At 40.8% G+C, this 20,085-nt stretch overlaps 1 protein-coding gene across 3 annotated transcripts in view; it reads right to left on the bottom strand.

Annotated features, from left to right (window-relative positions):
• TAB3 (TGF-beta activated kinase 1 (MAP3K7) binding protein 3) overlaps positions 1–20,085 on the bottom strand; it is a 49,704-nt gene that overhangs the window by 14,018 nt on the left and 15,601 nt on the right. The window contains exons 2-4 of one of the 3 annotated variants that reach the window (XM_071579858.1): positions 5,255–5,443; positions 1,287–2,421; positions 969–1,106 (exon numbers count right to left, since the gene is read on the bottom strand). In XM_071579858.1, coding sequence (XP_071435959.1) covers positions 969–1,106; positions 1,287–2,421; positions 5,255–5,356 — 1,375 coding nt within the window. In that variant the 5' untranslated portion in view covers positions 5,357–5,443. Of the gene's footprint in view, positions 1–968; positions 2,422–5,254; positions 5,444–20,085 lie in introns of all 3 variants that reach the window. The other 2 variants (XM_071580728.1, XM_071579095.1) reach the window with 2 other exon arrangements.

Genomic DNA, 20,085 nt, shown 5'->3' with positions numbered 1-20,085 from the left:
AAGAACTGGGTCTAAGGATTTCTGATTGGGTCTACCAGGTACAAACCAGCACTATTTCAGCTCTCTAAAGTGAAAAAGAGGCCAAAAGGAACAACACAGGAATAAACTCTCTTTCAAACACAAATCCTGAAAATAATTGTTGCTGGTTATCAATGTGTCATTACCCCAGATAACTGGGTTGAATGCTTGCAGACTAGTTCTTTTGCTCAGTTTTAAGTTATTCAAATTTATACAGCAGATGACTCCAAGAAAAGCAGTTTTCAGCTAAAAATTAAAGTTCACCTTTTTTCTTTACTGAATTACTGAATTCTTCATTTATATATGGCATTAAAACTATGTACTATCCTTAGGCAGCAGAACATACACCCTAAAATTTGTCTGCCAAACTCCTCCTCTTTGAAAGCTCTAAGTGGGAGAAGTGAAGTTTGGATTAAGTTCTTCAAAATAATTATTTTAGTACCTTTCAAAACAATAATATTATTTGTATTGACACACAGCTTTCTAAGCTGCAATCCTACCTCTCTCCTCTTTCACTTCAACCTAAACAAAATAAATTGGATACAAATGCAGAAGCCAGTGCTTCAGGTCTTGTAACACACTTGAATATGGAACAAATACAAAAAAACCTAAAAATTCACATGTAAATTTATGACACAACACTTCAATGCAGAATTCACAAACCAGATACAGTATATGAACCACTTATTCTTGTTCACTGCAGTCTTTTGTTTTAAGAAAGTCCCCAAACATCAAAAGCATAGCAACTTTAAGACCCCCCCAGAAAGTCTTATGTATTAGACTGAAATTTGGCAATTTCTTAAAATAATCATAATAAACTCTCATTAGGTGATTTCTGGCGCAATTTCTATTCTTCTCTGTACAGGTTCCAAAATTCTCACTTACTAAGTAGCAAGATCAAGCTGAAAATGCATTGCACAACACCACAATTTGCAGGGTGGAACATTTACCTTGAGTGTAAGCGTAGTCGTCCGATCCAGAACTAGAGCTTCTCTGGTATTTATGGCTTCCTTTTTCTCCTCCAGATCCTGGGATTACAGAAATAGGCTGAATAGGTTCTGGTGCTGCAGAACGCTCTTCTTGGTCCACTAAATTTAAAAGATTCTCAGTCGGTGCTCGACCTACTGTGATTTTAAAAATGGTTGGGTTTGGCTGAGATACCATTACCCGAGGAGACTGTGTTGGTGCACCTGTAGGTCCAGTTGGTTGAGTGTAGGTAATATATACTGGATTAACACTAAATGGAGGTTTGGGTTGCCCCGACATACCTCTTGATGGAGAGCTTGAAGGAGGAGTAGTGGCTGCATACAGCGGGTGCTGGTTTCGTTGAGATGGTTGATTACTTATTGGTGAAGGGCTTCTGTTCATTGCAGTCCCAGGTCTTTGTGGTGGCTCAACTGTAATTTCTATTTTATTCATGGAACCTTTGGATAAACTAGGTCCAGCAAAAGGAGGAAGGTACGATACAGAGTGAGCGCCTTGTTTTTGAAAAGTCTGGGACGCTTGCTGATATGGATGGGGTGGGACAGTTGAAGGGCTGGGAGGCATGAAAACATGTGAACTTTGATGACTCAACTGAGGAGGTTGAACTTGGTGTTGAGGAGAGCCAAAGGGGGAGGGACACTGGGACGCCGGTGGTGACCGAAAAGCCGACTGAGGGATCTGGGGTTGTTTTGGAGAATACTGAGAAGGTTGGTAGTTCTGTTGATGTGGATACACAGGTAGAGGACGGGGAGTATAATGTGGAACTGGGCCCTGTGGCGATGAATGCCACTGTGTATTCTGAGGAGTCTGTCGTCCTGAAGAACTTTGAGATGTTTGCCTTATATAAATAGAGCCAGGAGTCCCATAAAGATTGCTTGGAATCTGTGGAAGAATTTGTAGAGCTCTGGGTACACTCTGTCCAGAGGGGAGGTTTTGTGATACTGTAACAGTAATGGGATTTGTACTGTACCGAGGTATGTGCATATACGTGGGAGGAGGGCCTTGCATAGCAGACGTGTTCATTCCTGGTTGTATGGAAGATGGCTGTGGAGGTGGCTGTGGAGGAGGAGTAGCTGCATTTCTATTCTGGTCATTCATGAAAAATGGATTGTAACTAGGAGAAGCTGCCACGACAGCGGGAGCAGAATGTGGTTCTTGAACTAAGCAGATGAGCTGTTTACCTGCTGTGCGCTGAGGGTCAATGTGTCCATCGCTTGAGCTGTGTACCAGTGTACGACCACCATTAAGTTGAGCTCCATCCCCTCCGTGATAGCTGGTATGAGGATGAATACCCAGATTAATGTGCAAAAGGCTATTTCTGTTCATTCTGGTGTCATCAGGGCTGTGGTACTCCATATACAAGTATTTGTTGCTCTCCTGTGCAAGGGCTCGACAACAGGCATCGAGGTTGTTGTTATTCTAGGAGTAAGAATGGACACCTATTACTGTCACATAGAAGGAAGAGCCACTGCTCAGTGCTCAACAAGCCCTCAGCTGAAGCCACAACTTGAACACAACTAGGGAGAACATTTCACATACAGGAATTTTTAAAATAAAGGTAATACCTACCAAGTCATGGTATGCAAGTGGTACACAGCTCACATTGCATCTGGCAAAATGCTCTAGTATCACCAGCTACACTATGACATATTAAAAAAAACATCAAGTCCACTTTTGGGGGAAAGCAATGGTTAGAACTCTTCACATGTTCTTCAAGGAACAGGTTGGTACAATTAAATACTTCTAGTAACAATACAAATTAAACTAGATTAAAATTGCAAACTCTGGAATAGCAAAACAAATGCAGATAATATTCTAATGCTTACCTGAGTGTTTATTGTTTTCACTTTTACTTTACTATTTACCTGAGTATTTCTCTTTACCTGAAAGTTTTAAACCAGCTTTTATTGGTAGAACAGTATTTAATGCCTTAAAAAAAAGAAACCAGAGTATTGTTTGAAGTATTGCCAATTCCAAAAAGCACCTTACAACTCCAACAAAATATCAACTGCCTTAATAATTTCAAGCTTAAGACTATAAAAGTTTTATTCACACATCAGTGAGGAAACCAAATAACCCCTATAAATGCTTGATTTGTTCTGTGGTGCTAGCAGTTGAAACTATACAGACAATAAATTATGAATCAAGTGAGAAATATAACGGGGAATTCCCTTTCCCTTCTGCCCTCTCCCCTCATGTCAGCTTATTTCAGTATTGTTAAAAGAACAACACAAATGATGACTTTTCCAAAGGAATAAAATCACTAGAAAGCATTCCAGATGGATTGGGTATTTTATTCTCCACTTTCTCATTTAAGAGCCTGAATCAGATTCTAATTTAAACAGTAGTTAAAGAAAACAAATTTCACTTTGAGTTCAACTAAATCCAGCCCACAGCACCTGAACTTTTGCTACAAATAACCCAAGACTGTTACCTTCTGTGGCACAGAGCATCTCTTTCCAGAACTGGTGTGTACATATTAATATATAGACACAACACACACCCCCACCTTCCTCAGTGCACTAAAATTACCGTTCTAAGGAATATACATTAATGGTTTAACTTCTATTTTAAAAAACTATCCCTATGTAAGTTCTTATACCTATTAATACACATAAAGCCTGCATGCAATACAGTTTTCAACAGCCTATTTGTTGGCTAAAAAGTCAAGTTACATTTCTTTTCTAAGGGACCACTACCTAGCCAGTCTTAATACTGGAGTGAAAGTAACTTTCCCACAATTTCATATAATTTCTCTATCAGATGGACACACATATTCAACATCTTGTCATATGAAGACTTACTTCAGAACATGACAAAAGACAGAAGAGTCCAGCATTTAAATATGAATGGTCCGTGGATACTGCTCCCTGACTACTTCCCTTCATGCTAAGCACTTCTTCTAGATCCCAATGGTCAGTGGGAATATCCAGACATAACACTAAAAACAAGACCAGAACATGCAGGAACTAGACCTTGTAATAACAACCAGCTCCACAGTGTCAAGACAGAAGTCTCAAAAGTGGCTCATCAGCCACTTGCCATCTAAACAACTTCACAGAGTCCTCAGCTTCCTTAGGTCACTTGGTGCAGGTAGAGAGAACAAACACAGGGCAGGCCCTAAATATATTTTTCATTTCAAAGGATCTCCAATTTTTGACGGGTCTGAAACTAAAACTCATGTAAATACAGAGCATTTACTACAAAAGGTTAATAGAAACCAGCTCGTGCATCTTTATATTTAAAGTGGGTTTGGAAACAAAATCTACACTTTAAAAACTAACAAGCATTTGCTGTGTAACGTTAACCTGCTATTCAGAGTGCCCTATTATAGATACAGAACACCATATCCTTCTGCAGCATTAGGGGTTCCTTAATTTTATTGTTTAAAGATATCTATGACAAACACAGTTCATCAAAAGGATCACATAGTTATAACAGTACTGCCAGGGATTCAAACTGCAGGGCTTGCCCTGCTTTACATTTGTCTGGAAGCAATTAATTTGTATTTGTGTGGTTTAGAAGACACACTATGCAAAAATTACAGCCACTGCTCTAAGTAAATCTACTTACCTGCCAGGGACAGGGAGGATACAGAAACAACTTTATTACATTAGCCATGGCCACACAAGGCCAGACTGGATCTTGTACATTTCTATTACATTCCTGAATCTTCCTGTGAACTGAAGGTATTCCCAGATGGCCACTACTTTGCAAAATGATGACTTAGTAACACTTACAACTTGTGATTTTAGATGAAGAATGGAAGGATGAAATGGAAAGCACAAGGTGGTGGGAGGGTGGGAGAACCACCACCTGACTTGGAAACAGGGAAGTAAAACTAACCCCTTGGAGAGCCATGGCAAAAAGATGCCATGAAGATGAAAAACCTTTAGATTCCTAGCTAAGACCAACTTCTTATCTTGGAAGGAGTCACTGTTTGCTAAAATCTTCTTCAGTATAGGTATGTTATTTATGTAGCCAGCATCAGTAATCATCCCATTAGCCTCTTTCCATTTCTTCATAAGCATGACAGTCGCAGGTTGCACAGAAAAGGAAGAACAGTCAGTGGAAAACCCCCACAAATCTAAGTGAAGAATTGCAAAAATTTTGTACCTAAAAGACAGGACAAAAATGCAAGTAGTGGAGTCTTCCAACCCTTTAAAATAAAACCAGAATGGAAGTCTGTGCTCCATGTATACTACTAAAAAAGGTTTCCACACTAACATCAAATACACAGAGTGTACCATACCTGAAGCATGCACTGAGATACCACCCCTTCGGGTATCTCAGGGAAACGCTGCCGGAGATCATGGAGTACCTGCACGTCAAGCTGTTGACTGCCCTGCGCCATGCCAGAGTGATGGTGTTCCAGATTACCAGAGAATGGAAGTCAACAGGCCTTCCAGTGATTATGGTCTTCTGAGGCTTCCCGCATTTTCTGTAGGAAAAAAACCCACAATCAATTATCTTTTAAGCCATCATAATTTTCCTCCTTTCCCAAACTGCACATGTATAAAAACTGCTGTATTACATTTCTACTTCTAGCTATCAAGAGAGACAACAGCTTAAACACAGGAGTGGGAATATCATGTCTCAAATTTTAATATTAAAACACTTTAAGTACCACAGGTATGTCTGTATGACATTTCACTGGAATGTGCTAGTTCAGGCCTTTTTTCAGTCTCATTGTGGCACCATGTAGGTATAATTTTAATAAATCTGACCTGCAAAAACTGGAACTATTACATACTTACTCCCAGTGATACCCTGAACAGGAAAGTCTAAAGTTATCACAAAGCATAGATGTCTGTTATTTACAACATGCTAGAAGAAGTAACAGGCTGGAAAACTAAGTAGCACAATTATCCAAAATACTTCTCTATTAATAGAACTTAAACTCTTTTGTCTTTACATGACTACAAATCCAAGTAGTCAGAAACAAATTTTGTGAAACACAAGAATTAAAGAGAATTTAAAGAGTCCTTTTTAAGATTATATAAGCATCTATTTACCATTTTTGTAAAGCATCTGTTATATTCATACTAACGTGACTAGTGACAAAAAAAAAGAACACTTCTTTCCATTTCAGGATTCTTGCATTCAACATCAAAAAGATTCTATCTCAACTTCAATACCCAAGGACTACTAGAAGGCAAATGCAGTCTGAGTCAACAAATGCTTTTCTCACTTATGGCTCATGATCACAGCAGTCATCAAAAAGCAGCTGAAGTCTAAGCAAAGATTCACAAAAACTTTGAAGGTGGTGCATGCCACAGCCCCTGTAACACATCTGCCACTGCTGAGCTTCAAAAGCCTTTCCAACAATGCTGCTCAGCTGAATTCTTAACTGCAGAGAGTGCAATGCTGAGCTCAGAAAGGAAATGAGAGTCAGACACCAGCAGAGTTGGTGTTCAAGTAACGAATTAGCTACTCAAAGTCTCAAGTTTAAACCAAGCTTATGTCAACTCAGTGCAACTGTGGTGGCACACGGCACAGGAATTCCAGCCAGCTTTTCACCTGAGCTCCACTTCCAGCAGCAGTCCAGAGCAGCAAACATACACATCCCATGCACTAATAAATTCCAACAGCTTCCTGTGTCTTCCCTCTGAAAGTCTCTTAGTTTTCAGAGGTGTGAAAATAGAACAGAGATCTTGAAAGAAAAGTAAAATGTCAGGTTTAGGTAAAGAACACTTTGGTAAAATCTTTTAGAGGTAAAATAGCAGAAGTCAAGTCCAGCCCACCATCTGGCTGCTTTGTATGTGAACAGCTCTCAGCTGCCATCAGCACTCATTAAACACCACGTGTGATCACAGAGAGGGTTCCTTCCTGTCCTACCTCATATACTCCTGTACCCAGTGTTACACCTGTCACATCACACACCTTTTCAAGATAAATGAGACAAGTTTAAAGAACAGTAAGACACATGAATTATCTTGCTGTGACTTAAACAATACTGCAATTACTTACATTGCATAATCACAATACATTTCTGTCCAGTGCAGTACTGCTGCAGACTCCTTTCATTTTAAAAGGAAATGAGCTACTGACTACATGAGCAGGTTGAAAATTCCTACAGCAGGGGATCTTTCATAAGATGAAAGATATCATCCCAGACCTTCACTACAATACCAAAGAAAACCTGACAGCAATGAAGACCTGTGTGATTCTAGACAACTTTCCTTTCTCTCCTTCTGCCAGGAGGAAGAGGCTGGAATGCAGTAATGAAGGAGCACCCTATCAGAATAAACAGCAGCTAAAACCCCTTTGGAATAGCAAATGACAGTATATGAAACAGAAGATAATAATTTTAAGCATTTTAAGAATTTCATTTGCATGAGCAAGAGCCTTTGCAACACTTCTCTCTTCGAGTAAGAATTTAAATGTAACTTGAGTGTAACATTCCATGACTGAAGATCCATCATCAATACCTACAGTGTTTTTCTACAATGTTTTTAAATAAAGTTGTTGGATCTTTAATGTTTTCTAACACTTCCTGCATAAATGTGGTGAGTAGAGGTGCAACACAAAGTAATTGGCAGTTACTGGACAACAATGAATTTTATCAGACTTCTAAATACAATGGGTAACAAACTTCCACTTTCATTTTGAAGAACTGAAGCTTTCAGCTTTTACAGTTACACAGAGAGCCTTGAAAAGAAACCCAAACAAACTGTTGAGAAGCATGAACAAACACACAATCGTTTAGGACTCCTTGGATTACATGGCTAAACTACTGTGGAAATTTGTTGGGGTTTTTTCCCAGTCAATACCACAAAATTCACTCCTGTCATTACCGAGAAGCGCAGCCTTTTGTCCTGTGTATTGTCCAGCAGTTTGTTCTGCCTATTCTGCTTGACCTGCCTACAACTGACTGCACATTTTCCACTCTAAGCAGGCACAAACTGGCTGGAACACAATACCCACTTCCCATGTTGCTCCATAGCACACAGCAGGAGGAGAAGCCAGTTGTTCAGAGAGCCAAGAGCTTAAGCAAAGGCCACACAGTTAAGATGCTTAGACAGGAACTCCTGCTGAGCCACAACAGACTAGGAAAGCAATCCTGCAAAGCCCTTCTTCCACAGAACCCACAGGCTAAGCAGACACACTGAGGTGCATTATATTACCTTGAAATTACTGAAAGTTCAATGCATCAAAAACCAACCCCAAGTGGCAATAAAAACAAGATGCTTCATCTGTAACTTTCAGAAATGAGCTGAGCGTACCCAAACTCCAAATGAAAAGTATCTCATGAGGATGGAATAAATTAACACTGCCACATACATGACAGTTCTAATGGCAAAACTAAAGCACATTGTCACAGAATTGTCCTGCTGTGTTAATACAGAGACGACCTCAAGAGACAGCAGTGAATCTTGGGGATTATGCAAACCGTGACTCGAGTCCTAAACAAGTATAATAATCAGTTTTTCACACCTTCTACACGCCCAATTTTACGTACAGGGAAACAGTATCTTTAAATTTAATCTTCTTTCCTTTAAGATATTTGTGTACGTTGCAAGTTAAGAAAACAAACAATTCATCTATCAACTGATGCCACTTTTCTGAAAGAAAGAAAAATAAAGTAGAATTACTATAGTCTTGTTACTCCCCACAGTGTCCAAATATGTAAAAAGGAAATCTATTTCACTACTGTCATTTAAGCATTAAACCACCTCAAATGAAGATACATAAATCATCAGGAATTAAATCCAATGGAAAACTAAATTAGGTCAACAGAGACTATCTGAAAATTTATAAATTATGTACTGATACACATTTATGCAATTACAATATATATGGTGAAACTAAAATAATTCCTGAGTGAATTTCCAGAAAACAGATTATCTGAAAATAGTTTCTCAGGCCTCATCAATTTAAAGTTAGTTGTTAAAAGAGTTTTAAAATAATGCCTTAGGCAACAATAAGTGGGGCAGTGAAGTGTTAAGAGGAAAAAAACCAAGACAAAATGCAGTAATAAAAAATCACTTTATCAAATAATAAATATTTTGAGTTGGAAGGGACTCACAAGGATCATCAAAGTTAAACTCCTGGCCCTGCATAGGACACTCCAAGAATCACACGATGGTCCTGAGAGCATCATCCAAACCTCCTTGAACTCTGCCATGGTTCGGGCTGTGACCACTTCCCTGGGGAGCTTGTTCCAACTCCTGCCCAGGCTCTGGGTGAAGAACCTTTTCCTGATATCCAACTTAAACGTCCCCTGACACAGCTCCATGTCCTTCCTTTGGGTCTGGGAGATGGCCCAGAGGGCTGGGCAATCACCACCCACATGAAGTTTAACAAAGACAATGCTGGATGATTCTGCATCTGGCATGGGGCAACCCCAGATGTTCACACAGACCGAGGAACGAGCTGCTGGAAAGCAGTGCCATGGAAAGGGACCTGCAGGCCTTTGCTGACAGCAAACTGAATGTGAGTCAGCAGTGCCCCGGCAGCCAGGAGGGCCAACCGTGTCCTGGGGGCATAGGGCACAGCATCGCCAGCAGGGAGAGGATTGTCCCGCTCTGCTCTGCACTGGGGTGGCCTCATCTTGAATATTGTGTGCAGTTTTGGGCATCACAACATAGGAACCATATTAACCTGTTACAGTGTCCAGAAGAGGGCTACGAGGATGGTGAAGGGCTTTGAGGGGAAGCCATGTAAGGAGTGGCTGAGGGCACTTGGTCTGTTCAGAAGAGGAGACCCAGAGAAGACCTCACTGCAGCCACAGCTTCCCTGTGAGGGGAAGAGGAGGGGCAGGCACTGAGCTCTTCTCTGTGGTGACCCGGGAAAGAACTCGACGAATTGGAAAGAAGTTGAGTTGGGGGTGGAAATAAGCTGGGTATCAGGAAAAGATTTTTCACCCAGCAGGTGGCTGGGCACTGAACAGGCTTCCCAGGGAAGGGTCACAGCACCAAGCCTGACAGAGTTCAAGAGGACTTTGGACACTCTCACGCACATGGTGTGACTCCTGTGGTGTCCTGTGCAGGCCAGGAGTTGGACTCTGATGATCCTTGTGGATGCCTTCTAACTCAGGATAGTCTATGATATACATTTTATAAATTGGAAACTATTCAGTGAATTACACATTTGTTAATTTCTGGAATGACATTACCCCTTAAGCAAGGGCTGCTTCTGGGGAGATGTCAATTTAGCTTCTAGAATAGATGTGGACAAACTTCCACTGCCTGCAGAGTCATCTGGACACAGGGATACAGTCAGTCCTTCAAGGACACCAAGAGTCACAGCATATGAGGCAGTATGAAACAGCAGTGAGATCAGTGGGAGTTACAACTCATATACAACAACTGAACAGCTTTCTGAAACTTTCTTCCCACTCAACTCAGCCGAACTAACTCAACGTGCTAAAACAGTTTAAAAACAAAAAACACAAACACTTTTTACTATCTTAATGAGCCTACCCTGCACTGAACATCACACCACGGTGGAAAGGAAAAAGAAAGGGTAAAAAGGGGAAAGGGATGACAGGAGCAAGAACACCTCCTTCTTTCCAGCCCAGGTAAGCCACCTGATTAGTTAAAGCCATATCAAAAAGACACCTTGACCTGAAGTAGACTTAGAAAAGAAGAACCAAAGCTGTTCTGGTATGGTCAGCCCTAAATCATGATGGGGACTTTCCCAGGTGCTGTCAATACTCGAGTTAGGCAGAGACCAGGCTGGCACTGCAAGAAGACTGCCTGGCAGGTGAGCTCTGCAGGTACCACCAGCAGCAACAGGCCAGAAGTGAAACGAGACTTCAAACTCCAAGTCACTTGCCCACTGTGGAGGCAACACTATTCTCTACAAAAAATCTTTCAGAAAACTATGATGGATCAGCTGAATACAGGCAGCAGCTCTTTACCACTGACATGATTATACCCTCCACATCTCCACATGCTGCCAAAGGCTGGGATACCCTCCATACACTGCCTGCCAATAGTAACACATGAGAAGACGAGAGCAAGTAGCTCAGCTGACATATTTAGAAAGCACTTTATTAGACTAAGTATTAGTATCTTTGGGTTTTTATCTAATACTGTGGTTTTAACAAATAAATATGATTTCATCCAAAGTCTGAATCACATCCAAATCCCACTTCTGTATTTCAGTACTCAAGTAGATGTTAAGGTGTGTTATTATTGTGGTACCTCCTACAATGGCTGCAAACATATGGCAAACAAGCTCCTAAAGAGCAACATTTTTGTGAAAAACATCATATAAAACCACAGCATTTGAAGATGAAGATTCAAACTGAGTTGCTTTGCACAAAGGATTAACTATACAAAAACATACCTACTATTTAATAGGCATCAATTATAGCCTTGTAAACATGCCCAGCACATGACCTGGCTGCAGATGCAATCATGTAATCCCACCTCTAATCCTTGAGCAGCCTCTGGAACCACTATTACCTTAAATTCAAAGGTCTCTGCCTGCAGTACAACATTAAACTGGCTGTAATTGGTTTAAAGTCATCACAATATATTAATTCCAATACTGGAAATAATAAAGAGAACAATCTTGTACACTAAGTTTCTATTTATTTAATCATTAAAATAAAGAAAACCAATTAACACATCCCACAAATGTCAGAATACTCTTATCAATCCAGCTAAAACTTGATTGCTCCTGCAGCAAAGGCAAGGAAATGCTTTTATGGTAATGTGACATCTTTATAATGATTTGCCAGCCGGAAGATCTTACAATTTCAGAAGCACAAGAAACCAGAAGTGTCATAACAGCACCAAGAGTAATTTTTCCTCACAACCATCTTCAGTTACACACTCACTCTCTTTAAACATGATACATGACAAAAAACAAGGATTACTTTTCCCTGCAACAGTCCAGCTAAAATAATTGTCAGGATTCCATATAGCTAAGAACAACTCTATCACCTCAGAAATCTCAATGCTGGATTAATGTTAGTGCTGATCCTTGTGTGTGTGGCTCGGCTTTGCTAACGCAGATTTGGGCAGGGCTGTCCCCACGTGCCCTTCCAGCCTGCGCAGTGGATTTTAGGTGAGGCTCAGAGTGCTCAGAACTGGCCCCACCGTTTCAGTCCTGAGGTTCATCTGCCACGGCCGAGCGAGCTTGGACAGTGCCAGTGAAGTCCTCAGGACTAGAACCTCCAGCACCCGGCATTTCCCAGGAGGTCTCCCATCCAAGTACTAATCTGGGGCTGACCCTGCTGAGCTTCCGAGATCTGACGGGATCGGATGGCAGGGAGGCATTTAACTGCCTAGTGCTGATCTTTAATAACAAAACATTTGCCTCAAAAGACTCCAATTTGTTAGAGCCTTCCTTATTTACATGGTGATACATCCTGCAGCTTTAGGACTGTATTACTTCACAGGGTAAGAATGACACAACAGAATTTAAAGACGTTCTGCCAGTTCATACAGACATACAAAGCCCAACAAAGCAAAAGAAAAGCAGCCAATATTTAGAGTTGAGCTCAGCTTGGTGCTGCCACTGCTCTGAATGACTGGCTATGTCACTAAAACCACAACTTCATAGTCTGGCAAGCTGTCTGCTGATGAACATTCACCTGTGTATAAGATGAACAGATTCATAAAGCCCCCAGGTGGTAGGTGGGTGATGTGAACCACAATAAAGTGGTGCATAGCACAATGAAACTGAAAACAAAGCTGACAAGTAGCTTCATCTTTCTCTGAAGTCTCTTTTGCACGCTGAGAGGCTCCATCACATTCGAGGAAATACTTCTGTAGGAATTTATGGTTCTCTCACTCCAAGGAGCAACTAGAAACAGTTCTTACTACAGAACAAAATTTTGTAAGAATAAGTTTTCAAGGCAGTGAAATAGTTCAGGAATGATGCTACTGTGCCACAAGTACCAGCTTCCAGAAAGGCTCTGCAGAACACAAAGGTTGCAAACACAAGTGAGTCTGTGAGGCTCAAAGCAGCCATCAGGTTACCACAAGTATCATGACAGTACTCAGAGCTATGAGGATGACAAACTGGCTTTCTTACCAGGACATATGATCTATGATTTCTGACTGAATGTTTGTGAAATATTAGCCATGGCTGGGAAAAATCCTGCAGTGAACAGCACACTGTCAGATCTCCTTATTCATTAACTTCAGCACTGGCCCTGCTAAAAGCAGTTTTTTGATGATGTAAGAATGTTTTGGCATTATACCCTATTTGAGAATCAAAATGAGCCAGAAAGCATACAAGAAAACGTGAAAGTGAGTATATACTACAAAGGACTGGAAAAGGTCTACTGCAAATCCTTGGATAATAAACTTCAGCTTTTTCTTCATTTTAAAGGACAGCCTGTTATTCATATTTCCAGCTTTAACAATTACAAAGAGCTGAGGTTTATACTAGATGGAAACTGAGCCAACAAACTGCAAAAATACTGGATTGTTGCTTAATACACAATTTTTTCCAGAAAGTGAGCTTCCTTCTCAGAAGTGAGATTAACATTTCTTAAAGAAATATTTCCAAATACTGATATGTATGGAGAGTTATCTGCAGAGCTCACAAGCCTGAATCTTGACCAGCTCAACAGGAATTTGTTACTGTTCCATCCTAGCATGTTTGATAGCTCTTACACAAGGCAAGTGATCCTCAGCATTAGCTCCTGCTCCTACATCACAAATTCATGGCTAAGCACTGAATTCACTTGTAAGACGTTCAGAACAGGCTTTGTTCCCAAGACACATTTACACCAGCCAAAACATGAAACACTGTACATACTTTTGCAGGAGTTCAGATCAGTAAGAACTCACTAGAGCCAGAAGTTTCAAAAAGTCTGAAGACAGAAGTAATAATAATAATAAAGAAAACTCACCAAATTTTTCCCACACAAAACTTGTGATGCCTCACTCTAGTACTGTTGTAAACAACAGTTTAAAATAAACAGCTTAGTGCCATTTCTCTGTTAAGTCTCTGATGAGTTTTCTATGACAAACCCTGAAAATACTCTATATTCAATAAACTGATTGAATCAAAGATTTCCATTTTGTTGATAAGTGCATACATGGAAGAGCTTTACAGGATGCAGACAATTTCTGGAACACATCCCACCTTAAACACTCACATTTTTCTGCATCATTGAGAAAATGATCACAAAGCACATTTACACCTGTAAAGAAGCAGCATTCCTTTTCCTGCAGATATAAAAGGAGACTCACTAGCACTAGTTTCCAGTTAAGTGACCTGCCTAAGTTTATCAGCAGACCATATACTGACAACTCTGCAAAATCTACTGCACAGACTGCCTACACACTGCATTCACATCTTCCACCCCCAGTATGACCAGTTGAAAAAGGACAGAATATGGGAGGCATGAACACCTCTACCAACATGCTGGCCTGATGAACTACTGGCCTCTCCTCACTTTGGCCATTTGAAACTACAAGAAAACCCTAGACTAGAAAGAAGTGGAGAGAGGGGATGACAAAACCTCCTTTCAGAATCCCCAGCCAACACAAACCGTTGGAGGATATGACTCTATGCAGAGGAAACAGAGGATGGAAGTGGACAGGCACATGTAAACGGGAACAAAAAGGAAGACAAGTAAGGAGAAAGCAGATACAAAAAAAAAGGAACAGACAGGAGTCAGTAGAGAACAACAGTAGAGGGAAATACAATACTACACATACTCCCTACACACCAGAAAGCATCGACCACCAGTTCTGAAGGTTTGAATTAAGCTCTGGTGGCCTGACTGTGCAAATTTCTTTGACATGACTAATTGCTATAAAATATGGTGAAGTTATACAGGGTGCCTGTCTGTTCTGTCATTCCAGAATTTGTTGAGATAAGGAAGCATAACACAAACCTTGCCAATTCTGTGATATCTTCTGACAAGTCCTTGCATGAATACCCACTCATAAGGGTGTCCCAAAAAATCATATCAAGAGGTTACACACCACATTAATGTTATTTATTTATGTTTTTCCAATATAAGACTGACACTTTGAAGTTATCTATAATCACATGGGTACATGTATGGATGCCTAAGCATGTGTCATAGCTAAGGAATTGCTGTGCCCAATTTCCTAGCAAAACAGAAGCAATTTGAGGTCATTTCCTCTTGTTCTGACACTTGTTACTCAGGAGAAGGGACCAAGCCCCAGCTGGCTACACCCTCCTTTCAGGTAGTTGTGGAGGGTGATAAAGTCCCCCCTGAACTTCCTTTTCTTCAGGCTAAACCACCCCAGTTCCCTCAGCCACTCCTCACAAGACATGTTCCAGACCCTTCATGAACTTTATAGCTCTTTTTTGGACATGAAATATATCTTTAAATAAAATTTAGAAGAAATATGTATTCATATCCATACAGATTTTTAAGGGCACTGTGTATCTTTTGCTACTGTGGGAATGTGGTTATGGCATTATCTCCCAACAACAAATATATACACATGTATGTAGCTATATGTATGTACATATATGTCTTGGTTTGAGGGGAAAAACCAAAATGTTTACCCACAAGCAGGGGAGGGGCCTTCTCCACAATAATCACGCCACTCTTTATCAAATTTAAGAGGAACTTTTAATACAAGAAGGATAACTGTTCTTAACTGCTACATATATATGTATGTAAACAGACTAGAAAGCTTCCCTAACACCACAAGAGAGAAAAAAACCCAACAACAAAACCCAGCAGGTTTTCCTCCGGGAGGAAAGTTATACTTAAGCAGTGTCAATGTCACAGCCCGGCTGGCTGCGAGTGAGTTCCCAGTCCCTCTCCAGCGAGACAGACGAGTGATGATCTCTCAGATGGACTCTCTCTTCCCCCTGTGTTCCTTGTCCAAGAAGCAGAAACACCAGCAGCCAGGAGCAGCAAAGAGGAGCAGTAGCAGCGAGCAGCCAGAAGCAGTCCAGGGCAGGCAGCAGCAAGCCGGCTTCTCCTCAACCCCACACACACACAACTCCCAACTGTGTGTAGTCCCCAAGAATAAAAGAGACCAACCTGCCCCCACCCAAGTGATCAGCAGTAACTACTTTTTTTGTTAACTACTGGCACGGGCAGTTAGTGGCAGGGGAGAGAATTTACATAATAATTCCAAACTACAACAATATAAATAGATGTCATATAAGCCCTAGATTATGCTTTTTCTATCGCTTTTGGGGGCAGAGAGCCTTAAAATTAAATTTTTGTGTCTGCAACATAATTTTAAGGCTACAATCACATTCTATTAACATCATTTTATCTCAGCTTAGCCCCAGACTGACTTCTGGGGAGGCGTGCCTTAGATACTACACGATGCAGACATTTGAAAATGCTTTCATCATACACTGACTTCAGCATTCTCTATTACAAAATACTAACAGGATAACCAAAAAAGGTCTAGTCTGTGTCACAACTGTTGCAGCAAGAGATGCTGGTATGTAAGGTGCTGCTTAAACAATCAACACTCAGATAAAGCTGTAGCTGTCCTGTCTGTGGAACTGCTTGAATAGTAAATCTCCATAAGGAAGTCTAGATATTTCAGATTCACTTGTTCCATAATCTTGGGCCAGAAATAGGACAAGCCAAAAGCGATAATGGAAGGATTAGAATATGAATACAATTGTTCATCCTAAAATGCGCTGATGCATTCCCGCCAAAAGTCTCTTACAGCTTTAAAGGACTTGTATGGTATCCAATATCTTTACTTGATAAAAGCTTGTCCTAGTTTAGCAGGAGGGACCAGCTAACCCTGTGTGGGGGTGATCAAAGCTGGGTATTCTACCCCCTCTATTCATTCCCAAGGACAATGGGCCATTAGCAGCAGCTGCCCAGGGAGTCATTATCACCTTCACACCCAGCCTGAGGGGGCAGAGCTGCTAATGGGCCATCAACAGTTCAACAATACCCCCTGGCTCCCAGAGTTAATCACCCATTGTGCGAGTCCCCACCCAGGGGGAGGGACTGGGTGCTCCCTGAGGGTACATAAGTGGTGGGTAAGAAGACTTCAGGAACTTCTCGTTGGATCCAGAGGAGCAGCAGGACCTCAACAGGAGCAGATCACTGCTCTCACCCAGACCACAGCCCTCACCTGCACCAACAGGTTTTTCATTTCCTTTTGCTCTGGACTTGGGGGAGCCACAGGGGTCTCAGCACAAGGGCAAACAAACCCCCTTAGGTTTGTGCCCCAGGACACTGGGTTATACTGCTGGGTTTTTGTGAGTTGAAAGCAATTTCCCTTTTGTGTCAGTGTTGTTATGGTAATATTATTATTAAATTTTAGGTCTGACTTATAATCTCTCTCGTGCTGAGTTCATTTCCCCTGCTGGTTTGCCTTTAAACCAGCACAAAGCTTCAGAGTATCCTTTTCCTTACAGAGAGCTCCAAACCAGGTGGGTTTAACACCAGAGAGAGCAGGCTGAGAAACTGCAGATAACAGCAGGAGAACTGCAGTCACCAACACTAAACTTATCAAGAACAAAATTAATGTCTGCTTTGAGTCATGGAATGGTTTGGGTTGGAAGGGATCTTAAAGATCACCTAACTCAAAGCCCACTGCCTTTCACTAGATTTATGTTTACTGCTTTTCTTGAATTAAAAATCTATTAGCTACTCAGTACATTGTTCATTTCCAACTCAATGTAGTATTCAAAGTCTGTACATTTGAAGACCCAACACTTACAGCTAATGAATATTCCACTCTAATAACAGCCGTCTTCATACTATTAAATAACATTCATGCTCTTCAGTGTGTGCTCTGGGCAGCAGACACAACTGGAAACTGACTTTCTCAAACAATTTAACATTAAATTGAAAGCTTACTGAATCATTTGTAGGCCAGTCATAGCTATGTAATAGCACAAGCTCCTCTTAAAAACCCACACTACCTCTCTCTCTGAGGGTTTAAGCCATGACTTTGGTGGGTTAACCAAAGCCGTGTCTACAGTCTGGACACCTTGGTTACTCCACTCAGAGACACTTCAACGGCAGTTTGCCAGTATTCAAGTCATCAGTCATAACATTTGTTTATTTTTGTTGGTCTGATACCAGAAAATTTCAAGTCCAAGTGATGAGATTAACGCAATTCCTGGCTGGAGCATGCATGACTTTTTACATACAGCTGGTATAAAAAGATCAATGTTGTGATGGTGGAGTTGATGCCTCTTTCACAGAGCCTGTGATTGCAAGCTGTAGCAGGAACATGCTGAACAACTCTGTGGCTTTACAGTATAAAAAATAAAGGCAGAGAGGTCCTGCCAGTCTTCCCACAGTCAACAGACACAGCTGGTGAAGTTACAAGCAAATTTCACTTTCATCAGTTACAGCTACAGAAAAAAAAGGCAATAAATCTGAAAATGACACAAAATTAATGAAGCACACTTTCTGAAACTTTCAGGAATGAGTAGTATTTGGCTTTTCAGAACATTTCACCCAAAATTTTTTATTCAAAATTTCAGTTCTTAGAATACATTACTTTTATTCTGCATGACAAATAACCTTCCAGATATAAGTTAAACATGCATGTTGTTAAACACTTTAAGCAATCAGCACCTCCCTAAAGCCAAATCATTTCCACACTGATCTGCCTTACTGTACTCCATTAAGGTTGGAAGGATAAACTGCACTGATTTCATTTCCCTTTTAGGAAGCTATCCTCATAATCCTGCTTTAGAAGAAGAAAAAAAACTAGGGCTCAAAGGCAGCTTCAACTTAAAATAGTTACTAACTCATTCTACTCTTGAAGGGGTTTGGATTATTTCACTTCTAAAACCCAAAAAGATGCTGTCCAGCAGCTCAAAGTAGGTGCATCCTAAAAATCTATGTCTTCCTTCGCCTGAACACTTCTCTGTTCTTTAAGGATTTATGGAGTCTTGTGGATAACTTCATAAAGCAGAAGCAAAAGAACTGTTGAAACATTCTCTACACTACACTGAACTTGCCCGGTTATTTGTGCTGCGCTCGGGGCTCTTCACCTCCACCAGAAGAGTGGAACTGACATCCACTCAAGAGTCTGAGTGGCTGCAGATGCCCTGTCAGGATTGCAAAAGCCTTTCCTTCACCTGATGTGACACTGGTTTCTTTGCTTAGATGCTGCAGCAAAGGAGATGTGGTATTAAGTTACTTCTTTAACCAATCTCCCAGTTCCTTTCCCATTAAGAAGTGGCAGTGTTTTGTAGAAAGGAACAATATGGAGCATGCTCAGCTCCTCATTTAGAAACTAAGAATCTCAATCTGAAATACAGATCTTTTGGTTTAATTCCCTGGAGTCTTAAAAGAGCATCATTTACTGAGAATACAGAGGGGGGAAAATAAATCAAGGTCCTGTATCTGCTTATAAATCCAATGCAGTCTGGCACACAACAGGAGGTTAAACAGCAGAAAAATCTGAAGTTTAAAATAATTTGCAGTCCCCCTGAGGCCAACCGAGCACAGCTGCCACCAGAGCATCCCCCTGAGGTCAAAACTGACACACAGGGCCTGCCCCAGACAGGAGCACTAACTGCGAGATCTGCACATTTCTGAACTAAAGAAGTGGTTGAAAGCAAAAATACATGAAAATAACACTGTAATGCAATGCCTTGGTTCCAAAATCACAGCACAAATAGTCACAACCTCTGCTTAACCAAACAGCCCAATGACTTCTTCAGAATTCTCACAACACTAACGCAAACAAACTCACAGGTCTAAACATTTGCATTAACCAGAGTCAGGGGCACACTTTGGGTTCTCTCTGCTTTTAGAGGAGAAGGAAGGAGATGAAAGTCTTTGACATTTTTCATGCTGTTGAAGCACAAGCCTTATTCTACTTTGTTCTGTGTCCTTCCCCTACAGGATGGGAAGCAATGCTACACATTGGACAATTAAACACTATTATTTTATTTAGAAACAGAATTCAAACCTAGCTGAAAATCACATAGAAACATACTTCTAAAATGCTACGAATAAGCACATTTTAAGAATGATTCTGCTAAATAGCATTGTGTATTTAAAGCTTAGTTTTAAATACCTGAATGGTCAGATGAGCTGAGCAATACTGTAACAGACCTGCGACCTGTCAGATTATACGTCATATGTAGATTCTCTGTTCTCTCCAATTGCTGGAGAAATATGCAAATTAAGCAGTTAGATACCTCTAAGAAGCCTATTCTTTGATTCAG

This window comes from Pithys albifrons, chromosome 1 (assembly GCF_047495875.1).
Source record: "Pithys albifrons albifrons isolate INPA30051 chromosome 1, PitAlb_v1, whole genome shotgun sequence".
NCBI classification, from domain to species: Eukaryota; Metazoa; Chordata; class Aves; order Passeriformes; family Thamnophilidae; genus Pithys; species Pithys albifrons.
This window is presented reverse-complemented; position numbering and strand designations above follow the sequence as displayed.